Source organism: Alligator sinensis, unplaced genomic scaffold (genome assembly GCF_000455745.1).
Source record: "Alligator sinensis unplaced genomic scaffold, ASM45574v1 scaffold69_1, whole genome shotgun sequence".
Classification (NCBI taxonomy): domain Eukaryota; kingdom Metazoa; phylum Chordata; order Crocodylia; family Alligatoridae; genus Alligator; species Alligator sinensis.
In genome coordinates this window covers 296,020-308,853 of record NW_005842443.1, presented here as the reverse complement: position 1 = coordinate 308,853, position 12,834 = coordinate 296,020, and the positions used below count along the sequence as shown (strand labels likewise).

Below are 12,834 nucleotides of genomic sequence, written 5' to 3'. Positions count from 1 at the left end.
AGTCTGAGTTCATTCTTCAAATATCCAGATTTCATTCATAAATTAATGTGGACTCTTAGTTTTCTACTAAAATTAGACACTCCTTTCCATATGAGTCCAGATAGGATGTTCTTATCTTCTTGTCCAAGTCCACAAAACTGACAAGATTAATCTGGCACACTTGAGGGGTGTCTACATGCTTAAAAATGCATTTAAATTGAACTAAGCAAAAAAGTAAGCCTGCAGTATTGTTGGTTCCTTTTCCCCACTGTAGTCTACTGAAAAAGTGTCAAGCCTCTGGAACACAGACAAATGGGGGGGTGGTTCATTTTATGAAGGGCACAGACATGTCCTCACCAGAGATGACCCTAGCCTCAGTGGGAGAGAGATGTAGGCCCCAGATGCTGTCTGAAAACCAATTTGTTGGGCTCAATAAGCTCAGTCTTCCAATAGTTGAAAACACCCTCTTCAGGAAAAGGTGTTGCAGGCCGTGGAGTCCCTAAGTAAATAAAATGCCTGTAGTGTTGTTGAAATCTGGAAAGCTTTTGACCTATCTTCCCTTCCCCTCTCTCTCTCCATTGTTACTTATGGCCCGTCCAAGAGTGGATCCACAGCAGGTGTAGTGGTGCAGCTGCATCCCCCTTTTGGACTGGAGTGTAACACATGAACCTTGGGGACTTTTAAGTCCCTAAAGCATATGAAAATCCTCCCTCCCTTTCTCTTTCCTGCTCAAAGGCATGGACCCTCTCCAACCTTCCCCCCCACTTCCCCGCCTGAACTTCCCCATTGTTCCTGGGGTGGGGAAGCACTACAGCCATTCCTGTCTACTGCATGGGGGCTGGACTCAGCCGGGGACAGGGACAATAGCAGCAGGGATGCACATGAGGTTCCCTGTGCCTGATCCAGACATAGTAGTATTTTCCTGCCACTGTTGCCCCGGTCTCTCCCCAGCTAAGCTCAGCTCATGGATTCATAGACTGTAGAGTCAGAAGGGACCACAGTGGATCATCGTGTCCAACCCCCTGCCCCTGGCAGGAAAGAGGACCGAGGCCAGATGACCCCAGCCAGGTGACTAGCCTCCTCTTGAAGACCTCCAAGCTAGGTGATAGCACCACCTCTCTTGGAAGCCCAATCCAGATCCTGGCCACCCGCACTGTGAAAAATTTCTTCCTAATATCTAACCTAAATCCACTCTCAACTAGTTTACACCCGTTATTCCTAGTCACTCCCTGTGGCGCCTTAGTAAACAGCACTTCCCCTATTCCCCATTGACCTCCCCTAATAAATTTATAGGTGGCCACAAGATCTCCCCTCAGCCGTCTCTTGTGAAGGCTGAAGAGATTCAGCTCTCTCAACCTCCCCCTGTAGGATCTATCATGAAGGCCACTAATCATGCAAGTGGCTCTCCTCTGGACCCACTCCAGATTCTCTGCATTCCTCTTGAAGTGTGGCACCCAAAACTGGACACAGTACTCCAACTGCGGCCTGACCAGTGCCGCATAGAGGGGGAGCATCACCTCCTTTGTTCTATTAGTCATGCACCTGCTAATGCACGACAAGGTGCGATTGGCCTTGTTGATGGCCTCGTTACACTGCCGACTCATGTTCATCTTGGAGTCAGCTATGACTCCAAGATCCCTCTCTGCAACCTATAGGTGTGCTGGGGGTTCCTCCTTCCCAGGTGGAGTACCTTACATTTATCTTTATTAAATTGCATCCTATTTCTCTCTGCCCATTGATCCAACCTGTCCAGGTCAGCCTGAATCTGCTCCCTGCCCTCTGGTGTACTAACTTTGCCCCACAACTTGGTATCATCAGCGAACTTAGAGAGGGTGCTCTCCATGCCCTCGTCCAAATCGCTGATGAAGATATTGAATAATACTGGTCCGAAGACCAAAACCTGCGGGACCCCACTGCCCACCTCCTTCCAGGCTGAGAAGGAACCATCCACCACCATTCTCTGGGTGCGGTCCCTAAGCCAGTTGGTCACCCACCTGACTGTGTAGGCATCCACTCCGCAGTCTGCTAGCTTCCCAATGAGGACAGGGTGCAAAACTGTGTTGAAGGCCTTCCTAAAGTCCAGGAAGATGACATCAGCCTCAGCTCCCGTGTCCAGGCAGTGTGTGACCTGGTCATAGAAGGCTACAAGTTTTGTCAGGCAGGATTTACCTGTGACAAACCCGTGCTGGTTTCCCCTCAGCATCGTTTCCCCTGCTGGGCCTGCACAAATGTGTTCTCTGGTCATTTTCTCTAGCATTTTCCCAGGAATAAAGGTAAGACTGACTGGTCTAAAGTTACCCAGCTCATCCCTTCTCCCTTTCTTGAAAATGGGCACCGCATTGGCCCTTCTCCAGTCCTCAGGGACCTGGCCGGAGCACCACGAGTGCTCGAACAGCTGTGCCAGCGGCTCAGCTATGACACTGGCCAATTCTTTCAGCAGCCATGGGTGGAGGTCATCCGGGCCTGCTGACTTGTACCCATCCAGCTCCTCCAGGAGCTCCTTAACTATTTCAGAACTAACCGTAGGCAGACTGGTGCCATGTGGGCATCTGTCAATGATCGAGGTGGGGGAATTGGCTTGGTCGGTACATAGAAATACTGAAGTGAAGAACTCATTGAAGAGCTCTGTTTTTTTCCCCAAGTCAACCACCAACTGTCCTGATTTGTCCTGCAGAGGCCCTGCTCAGCCAGCTGGCTCTGGAGCTTCCCTGCTCCCAAGGAGTGGACAAAGCAGTAGTGCAAGAGGGGAGGGGGAGGGGGAAGAAGAAGGGGGCAGGCATGCCTTGGAAGGGGAAGGGAAAAGGGATTTTCATCTACTTTACAGACTTAAAAAAAGTCTGATCACAGTGGTGGGGCAGAGGAGGGTGGGAGCAGGGGCTGCACCCATACCTGCAGTGCAGATTTCTGCTCCTGCACCCCTCTTTTGGAAATCCTGAATCTGTCCCTGGGCCCATCCATCTGAGGTCAATATGCCCAGAGTTTCCTTCTAAATATCTGAACCTCCCCCTGTCTGTGTGCAGAGGCTGCAGCTCCCTTCAGTGCAGATCACTAAAATATTGCCAGAAGAATATTAGTATCCATGAAAACCATCCACTGAACCTAGTTCTATAAAACCTTCATGATTTCAGTAATTGTAAAAATAATCAGGCAGATGCATTCAAAATAGCTACATTAAAAAAAAAGGGCTTCCGGTTTGTTTGAGCATGAAGCATGCCTGTATTCCCTAATGAAGAAAATTAAAAAGAGCACAAACTCTGGCAAATCAAACGTAACAAAATTTCTTTAAGTACATTAGAAGCCAAAGACCAGGTCATTTAGACCTTTGGATGATCAGGGTGTAAAAGGAGCACTAAAGGATGACAGAGCTATTGCTGAGAAGCTAAATGTGTTCTTTGCATCTGTTTTCAGTGTAGAAGACGTTAGGGAGATTCCCTCCCCAGATCCACTTCTCCCTAGGGACAAGTCTGGAGCTGACCCAAACTGAGGTTTCAATAGATGAGGTCATAGAGAAACTGATAAACTAAACAGTAGCACATCACCAGGACCTGATGGCATTCACCCTAGGGTCCTGAAACTCAGATTGAAAACTGCAGAGCTCCTAACTGTAGTATGCAACATAGCACTGAAAAGGACCTCAGTACCAAAGGGCTGGAGAGCTGGCAGTAAGACTCCAAGGGCATCTATATATGTGATAGACCTCTGCTCTGATGTGTGCTAATCGATTCTGGAGTGTGTTAATTAGTGTGTTCCAGCAGCCTCTGCATCATATATTTTCAGTATCCCCACATTTCAACATGGCAGCAAGGGTACTTTAACTAAAGCTCCTTGAACAAGCTTTAGTTAAAGCACCTCTACTGCCATTTTGAAGTGCAGGGACACTGAATACATGCGACTCTGCAGCCGCTTTAATTAGAGTGGCTTAAACACCTCCCCACTCCCACCCTGGAGCATGTGTATAGATGCCCCAAGATTTTTAAAAGGACTCTAGAGGGGACCCAGGGAGGTACGGGCCAGTGAGTCTAACTCCTGGTTCCTGGAATATTGGTAGAAACAATAATAATGATGATAAAAAAGATACAGAAGGCACAGAGGAGGGCAATAAGGATGATTAGTGGTATGGAGGGACTGCCATATGAGGAGAGACTAAAGAGACTAAGCCTATTCAGTTTAGAAAAGAAACGCTTGAGGGCATGATAAGGGTTTACAAAATACTAGGTGGTGAAGAAACAGTAAATAGGGACTTACTATTTGCTCTCTCTCACAGTACAAGAACTAGGGGTTGTAAAATGGAACTAGTAGGCAGCAAGTTAAAAAATATCAAAAGAAAGTTCTTTCTCACATGGTGGAACTCATTGTCACAAGATGTTGTGGAAGCTGGCAGTTTAGCCAGATTCAGAAAAGGAGGAAAAGTGCATCGGTAGCTATTGAGCATGGGAATTATGGGCCCCAGGCCATTAAGTGCTGCAGCCTGTAAGTGGGAGAGGAATAAGGGATAAATGCAGGTCATATCCTGTTCACTCTCCCTTTCAGCATCCACTCTGCCACTGTGGGACACAGGATATTGGGCAAGATGGACCTGTGTCTACCTCACTGAATGGCAGTGCTTATGATCTATTTCAGTTTCCACAGTTGAACTGTAGGTGATCTGAATACCTGCATCTATCTTTGTTTAGAGGTACAACTCACCTGAGTAATTATATTGACTGACTTTGCAAACAAAAATGCAACAGCATAAATTACTATTTCTCAGACGCTGCTTTTTAAGGAAGCCTTTGGTGAATAAAATGTTAAATCCTTTTATTTCCTCTGTGCTTACCAAACTTGTATTTCATCTTTTAAAAACCATTAATTAACTCTTCCTAATACTGTATAAGGTTTTGTTTTGTTTTTTTTAAGACAGCACTCACCTTCATAACTTTGTGCAAGATTATGACGTACAACATTCATAGGTTGATCAGGAAGATGTTTAGATGGTGACTGGCTGGCAGGTACTAAAGAGTTGGTGTAATGCCACTGGCACTCTCCACTTGACTGCAATGTACTCAAGAAAAAACGAGCTACTTCACAAGGTGATCCTTGAGACTGCCCAAATTTAGGTGGCAGCATTTGCTTTTTGCTACTGAAGACATGAGAATCTACAGGAAAGTGTCCATAATGGTAAGAGAAAGGCAAACCATAAGAAGGGGTATATAAAAGTTCACTGTTTTCTGAATGCATATTTTGTTCTTGAATCGTGGTAATATTTGCTGTGGGGCTGGATCTCCAGCTTCCAGCCTGGCCACATTCCAGTTTCTCAGTTTGGAATGAGCTGTATGGCTGAAAAATAAAAATAAGAAAAGGCTTTAATGGTTAACCTTGAAATGTATCAGCATAGCAGACAGGAGTCTGTGACCTCATTAATAATAAAGTGATGGCATTGGGCTTACATTAGCACGTTTATTTCACAGTAAAAGTAAAGTACCGTGTCCTCACTGTTTTATTGGGTTTTAAATCATGCTTTAATTATAAATAAGTCAGAAACACAGCTTTGTTCATTGTGAAGACAAGCCTAAGTGCACAGTAAGACATTTAATTTGGATAACTGCATTGTGCCTATCTGAAGTTCTTCCCTCTGTTTTTAATTAGAAGCAGTTTGGGAAGAGAGGCAAAGAATGCTACTCATTGGGTGCATCTACATGTGCGATTTACTCTGGAGTTGACTATTTGGCTCCACAGTGAAGTGTCACCATCTACACATGTGCCCAAATTAGGACACAGTAAATTAATCAACTCTGCCATAGGATAGTAGTGTCTGGGACACATGCTATCCTATGGCAAAGTAATTTATGCCACTGCAACACACATGTAGACAGTGACTGCCTGCTAGCTAGCCCCACATTGTAGGACCCTCATGCCCAGCCAGCCCCTCCACTGCCCATCCACCACCTGGAACCTGGAGCTGAACCCCCCAGGCTCTCTGCCAGCCTGGAACTGCTCCTAGCTCGAATTGCTGCAATCCCAGGCGCACATGTAAACATAGTGCCCAGGAGCAGCCGACTCCAGCGTGAACTGCGCCAGAATTTATTGCATCGGGGTAACTGTAAGTGTAGAGGTACCCACTGGTAACTTGCTGCACTTTGTAAAATGATTTATGTACTACACATAAGAGATGGCTCCATTTCAGAAGTAGATCTATGTTCTTTTAGCACCTACAGAATGTGCTGTGTAAATATAATACAATATCATTATGTTACTGAATAAAAGGTTGTAAAAACGGTTTTGATGTAATAGAAAAATAATAGAGCACATCCTACTGTAAGAAGATAACCAATAAGTTTGCATAGTCAAAGTTCAGATAGTCCATAACTCTCTGAATGTAGTTAGCATCACAGGATATAAGCCTGTATTGAAGAACAGGAATCCTTGGATAAGCGAAGCTTCAGAGTATTATTGATTTGCTTTATTAAAAAGATTTGTTTGTTAACATGGGAAGCTTTGGAATGACAAGTCTAGATCTATTCTCTGTCAGCTGTATACCATAATACTCTTTTTCTTTAAGTCCAAGTGTCTGATTAGCACTCACTGTAAGAAATGAAATGCATGTGCTAGATCTAATTGCTGCTGTATAAGGAAAACACCTATTTCAGGGGTGGGCAATTATTTCAGCTGAAGGGTCACTTAATGAGTTTTGGTGAGCTGTCAAGGGCCACACACACAAAATCTTTCAGAAGATATTATTTTAATAAATTATAGATAAAAAACAAACCACATACAAAAAAATCAAGCCTCTACTGTAACATTTTAATTTTATTTAAAAAAATATTTTTGTCTTGATTAATGTTTTTTGAGTAGTGTATATAGATGTGATTGCATAATAGCTCAAAATAAAGTCTTAAGCTTGTATATTGTGTGTGGGTGTATGTGGGGGGCTACCCACAAGCCAGGTCCCAGGAGCTGGCTGGAGGTGCTGGTGCAGGGGAGTGCATCAGCAGAGCTCACCTGGGCTGTGCAGATGCAGGTGCAGGTACGGTCTGCCCCCTCACATCCGACCCATGGCTGCCCCTGCAGCACTCTGCATGGGGCTGAGCCCCACCCTCTCCCACCTGTGCCATGGTCCCCCACGCCCCAGCCCCAGCCAGCATGCACAGCTTTCCAGTGGAGCTTCTGGTGCAGCTGCAGCTACCCAGGTATTGCTTGGCTTCCCCCACCTCCAGCAGCTCCTCCTCTTCCTGCCCCTGCTGCACCATTCCAGACAGCAGGCAGTGCAGGGAAGCAATGGGGACACATGCTGGGCAGCAGATGCGCAGCCAGGCAGGGGGGAAACTGCAGCTGTCAGGCTCCTGCCCCAGTGTGTGGGGCTTCAGCTCCAGGCCGCTTTCCACCTACTCTGCCTGCCCAGTGCAATGAGCAGCCACCTGTGGGTGGCCAAGTGGGTGGAAGGTAGCTAGAGCTGGAGCCCTGCATGCCGGGGCAGGAGCCTCCTTACTGCAATTTCCCACCCCTGCCTAGCTGGGCATCTGCTGCCTGGCATGTGACCCCATTGCTTCCCCACACTACCTGCCACCTGGAACAGCATAGCAAGTGTGCTGATTGAGGCAAAAGGAGCCAAGCAGTACCTGGGCTGCTGAGTTGCATTGAGAGCAGTCCCACCAGGAAGCTGTGCATCTTGGCCAGTACCAGGGCAGGTAGGAGTGTGGCACAGACTGCCTTGGGCAAAGCTTGGCCCCATGCAGAGTGCCACAGACTGGATCCAATGGCAGGTCAGGTCCAGCCCACAGATTGTATTTTGCCCAGCCTGACCTAGTTCTCAGTAGATTCATCTACAGATCCTGAAGTGACTTATGAAGGAAGTGCATCACTTTTCCCATTTTTCCCAAGGGGGGGAAATGAGGCAGAGAGATTAAGTGTCTGGCCCAAGATCACCCCACAAGCTAGTGGCAGAACGAAGGCACTGAACTTTGGTCTCCTACATCTCAGTCCAGGTCTCTGTCCACTAAATGAGTGCTCCCCTTCCCCTCTAGCTTCCTGCTATGTAAGGGAATTGCCAACATTTGTTTGGTATTCTTTGTAAACAAAAATGAGTGTCTGGTGTATGAAACACCAGCTCAGTTTATCACATAGCATCTTTCCTGTTATATGGTTCTCCTCTTTTTACTAAGATTAAGTTTAATCTTTCAAGTAAATTGAGTAACCCAAATTCTAAAGCTTTTGAATGCTAGTTAATAACCTCATTATCCTTAAATGTTTCTCTTTCTGTTGCAATATTTCTACAATGATACCTCCCAAGAAAGGACAAGCCCCATGTTAATTCTGAGTATCTAGGAAATTCTTTACAGACCAGATTATTATATTCAATCTAACAGCAAGTATATCTCAAGTTATTACAACAAACACACCGTTGTCACTTTATTTGGCAGTTAAATGTTTCTGAAACGGTTACCTGTTGTGGGTAAGGAGTTGTTCTGAGTTTTGCCTTCATCTTGTTACTCTTGGGTTTTACTATTTTCCTTGTTTCTTGTGAGGTAGACATTGAGTTTCTGCATGAAAACTGTGACTTAGAAATGGTAACCTGGTCCAGTGATAACTGAAGCTCCTTGTACTCGATATCTCTGCAAAAGAATCATTGTGATGAATTAAGTATTTTAAGGTATTCCACAAAGTAAAAATAGCTTAATTTGATCATTTCTGTTTGCTTCACAATGTTTTCATTTCTAACTATTCCAGTTTTTCATTTAAACTTCAGTGGTAGGTAGGCAAATTGAGAGGGGTACATGGAACACTGGGCATGACCTGAATGAAGTGGACTGTGAGCACTCCATGGGGAACAAGATTTGGACTTTCATACTAGATAACACTGGGTGTGTCTACACATGCTTTTACACATGCCTAAACTTAATGCACATTAGCCAAATGCACATTAAGGTGATTTAAGCGTGCGTCTATATATGCACACACTAAGATGCATTAATGTGGGTGTGCAGACTGACTTGGGACTCAAGTTAGTCCCAAGTCAATGAACACACACTGAGTTAATGCGCGTTAGCGTGTCTACACGTTCGCTAATGCAACTTAGCTATTCACACATAAACTTGATACCTGCTTTATGCAGGTATCAGATTTAGGCTCAAAGGGCATTTTTACACACACAAACGCTGCAGCACCAGGCACTTTGAAAAGTGCCTGGCGCTGCAACGCTTACAGTTGTATAAGCAATGAGATGCATGTCAGCACTGAGAAAATGGTGGCAGGGCGCTTTGGAATGAAAACACATTGGAGGTGTGTTAGTTCAAAAGTGCACTGCCACCATTTTCTGCACACTGACATGCATTTTGCCGCTTACATAACTGCACATGGCGTAGCACAGTTTGCCTCATCTTGCATACGGAGCAGACTTGAGTCTGCTCTGAAGCAGCTGATCTCCGGTGCATCAAGGGACAGAAAAGTACGTGTATATACACCCAAATAACCGAAAATTGCCATTTTTAAGGTGCATTAAGGGTGCGCACATGTAGACACATGCGTATAATGCACCTTAAATTGGGCTAAGTCACATTAAATGCACACGTGTAGACATCGATGTCAGAACCTAGGCTGTGTTGATGCTTCTTTTCCTTTTTTTTTAAAGCCATCCTTGCAGTGCTTGCCTTTGGGGACCACAGGAGATGATCAAGCAGGAGGGCACAGATTAGTTCAGTGCTCCCCCATCCTCCTGAGCTAGACAACGACCTCTTTGATGCATTAAGTATGGGCACTGAGGAAGAGGAAAGGGAACCAGATCATTCTCCTTTTCAGCATCATCTGCTGCAACTCAGCCACAGAGTCAACCTGCAGAATTAATTCCATAGAGAGGTCTGTGTTTTCTGGGCTCTGCCTATTCAATAGCAGATTTTTGGATATTTGAAGCAAAAGAGACAGAAAATAAGAATAATTTAAACTAAACTGCATGAGCTGTGGGAGCTTATTTTGCATTTACTGATGCTGCTCTGATTTTAAAAATCCTTTTGTTTTAACAGAAATTACAAGGAAGGGCATGAGGAAATATAAGCTGAAAATCTGCAACATAAATATAATCAGCACAGAGCCTGAATTTTACAGATGAATAGCATTTGTAGTATGAAATTTACAGCACTCAGTTAAAAGAATAACTAGGAAAATGTATTCTCTTTTATCCCGTAGCTAGAAGCCATTTCTGTCAGTTATGCAGAACCAAATCCTGCCCACAAACATGCTTTTTAACCCTGGTAGTGCTCCTTTTAGCAGCTGGTCACTTGGCAGGCTGCTCTGTTGGGTCCCACTATGTCCCAGGGGCTTTTAAGCCCCCTTTGGTCTAAGCTGGCTGCAGCTCTTTCCCCTTGTCCTCTCCAGCACCTTTGTAGGACGCTGGTCCCCAAAAGGAAATGAGATCTTTCAGCCTAACTGCCCTCAGCTCTTACAAGCACTGTTGACCCTCCTAGACTCCCAGGAGCTTAGGCACATGCTTTCCTACAACTCCACCCCAGTGGGCATTCTTATTTAACTCTTCATTTTCCACAGGATGGATGCAGTACATAAAATACAGGAGTTCACACATGTGTAGAGGTTTACATAGGATACTAAAACAATTTACTCTTTTTTTTTAATGACTTGAGAAATATGCAAATCTACACAAAAATAGTAAACCCTGGATGTGGTTCCCTGCTTCACTTTTCTCCTCACTCTAGGTAGTTCTTTAGCATCTCAAGTCAAGGCTTTCTGGAAGCATCTAGCATTCAGTGAAGCCTGCCCTCTGAATCATGGAGCCTTAATTTTCTGCTCCAAATTGACTGCAGAGTTAAACAGGACTCCCCCTTGCTACAGAGGCTTGCTTCTCTTTTTGCCTCCTGTCCCAACATCTGTTTAGGACACCTACTGTTTAGTTAGTGCACAGTGGTTAAGAACAACCACTCTACATTGTCCCTAGTCTGGAAGAGATATGCTAGAGCCCCTGTCAGCCTATGGTAGGCCCCACGTCTAAACTGCATTCCAGAATGCAGCAGTTTCATGACAACTTTTAACTTCACCTAGAATTTGTAAACTGTGCTTAGATCAATCCCATCACATATGTCCCAGCTTAATGAGTTACTACCTAGACCAGGGGTAGGCAATTATTTGGGCCCATGAGCTACATAGGGAGTTTTGCTGACTTGTTGCAGGCTGAGTCAACACCTTCCCTGCCCCCGCACAACAGCTCACCAAAATTCCCTGTTGGATGAGCCACAATGTGCTCCCTGCAAGTCCCTGCCCACAGAATGAGGGCTCTGCCCTGGCCCCAGCCTTGCACTGTTGCTATCCCGCAATCCTGGGGTCTCCATGAAGGCTGGCCAGGAACCATGCAGGCAGGGTGCTTGGCTGGCCAGGCTGGTGGGAAGCTACGTCCGGGGTTGGAGCCAGGCTGGGGCTGGGATCTTGGGGCAGCGACAGCACAGTGCTGTGGCCAGAGCAGAGCCGCAATCCACTCCCTGCATGCCCGTGCCAACAGAACCTGTGCCTGTCACAGGGGCACGAAGACAGGAGGTCACGGTTCTGCCCTGGCTCTGGGCTGTTACTGTCCCAAGGTTCTGGGGTATCCCCAGCCCCAGATGCCCATCTCGCTCCCAGATGCTGCTCCCCACCTGCCTGGCCGAGAGCATCACTGGAGTGTAAAATGAGGTGTGAGGTGGGTGGGCTGGAATGGCCAGACAGCAGGGCGGGATCCGGCAGCCACAGCTGGAAGGAGCTGGAACTCCCAGGAAATGGAGTCCGGCTTTCATGCCACCTCAGCCCTGCTGCATGCCTGCAGGACTGGTCACATGTGCCACGGCCTGGGCTGCCTCTCATGCCTGGGTCAGGTAGGACCAAGGGACTTGCTGCAGGCTGGACGAAATCCCTCAGTGGGCTGTGCTTTGCCCACCCATGACCTAGACATTTGGCTCTACTTAGGTGTGCAACTTTAAGTGACTAAATACTTCTATATCTCAGTTTCTCATCTGTGAAGTGGGACTGCCTTTCTCCCACCATTTATCTGTCTGATTGATTTAAACTGCAAACTCTTCAGGGCAGTAGCTGTTTTTCGCTATTTCTTTGTGCAGCACCATGCACAAATGGGGCCCAGGTCTCAAATGCAGCCTCCAAGCTTAGGTGATTACCAATAAGCTGCCATTTCATCATAAAATCTCTGGAATCCTCCATGATGCAAGGTAATGGTATGTAAATGTAATCATAAGGCGCACAAACTCATCTTGTCCAGTGTGCTATTTACAGGTACTGTAAGCAAAAGGAGAAGCAGAAAAATGGATCTATCTATCTATCTATCTATCTATCTCTATATGGGGATACTAGAAGAAATTCCTACAAAAAATTTTAATACAGGTTTTACTCCATAATAATTTAAATACCGGTAACATGTAAGGGTACAAAATATTTTGACTTACGTAAGGACATAATTGACACTCACTATGCAGTGAGGCCGTGATGAACGGCTGTTATGTACAATGGTGGCATAGCTCTGTACCCAAACCCAGCCTCCGTGCTTAGACAGCAGTCGATAGTACTTGGTTGTGACTTGGCCTTTCACCAACACTGTGAACATAATGCAAAAAGTATTTCACATTGACTGATCTACGACCACAGCCCGCAGTGATTTGTCTGTAAACAGGAAGATTTCCCCTTGTAACACTGAACTTCAGGGGACTTCTCTGCAAAGATGTATACCCCCATCCTTCACATAGTTTCTCTTTGACATTACTTTTTTAAAATACTTTATTACATACCATTTACCATTTTTACCCTCTCCATCTCCACCTTACCCTGCACTTGTACACTAGCAACTCTACAAATCACTCTTTTAGAACAAACCTTCTAATTTTTAGGGTGCTCTTA

At 45.6% G+C, this 12,834-nt stretch overlaps 1 protein-coding gene across 1 annotated transcript in view; it reads right to left on the bottom strand.

Moving 5' to 3' along the window:
• SIM2 (SIM bHLH transcription factor 2) overlaps nt 1-12,834 on the bottom strand; it is a 147,047-nt gene that overhangs the window by 11,325 nt on the left and 122,888 nt on the right. Inside the window, exons 9-11 of the mRNA XM_025212052.1 lie at nt 12,387-12,534; nt 8,399-8,567; nt 4,887-5,295 (exon numbers count right to left, since the gene is read on the bottom strand). Of these exons, the coding sequence (XP_025067837.1) occupies nt 4,887-5,295; nt 8,399-8,567; nt 12,387-12,534 (726 nt within the window). The remainder of the gene's footprint in view (nt 1-4,886; nt 5,296-8,398; nt 8,568-12,386; nt 12,535-12,834) is intronic.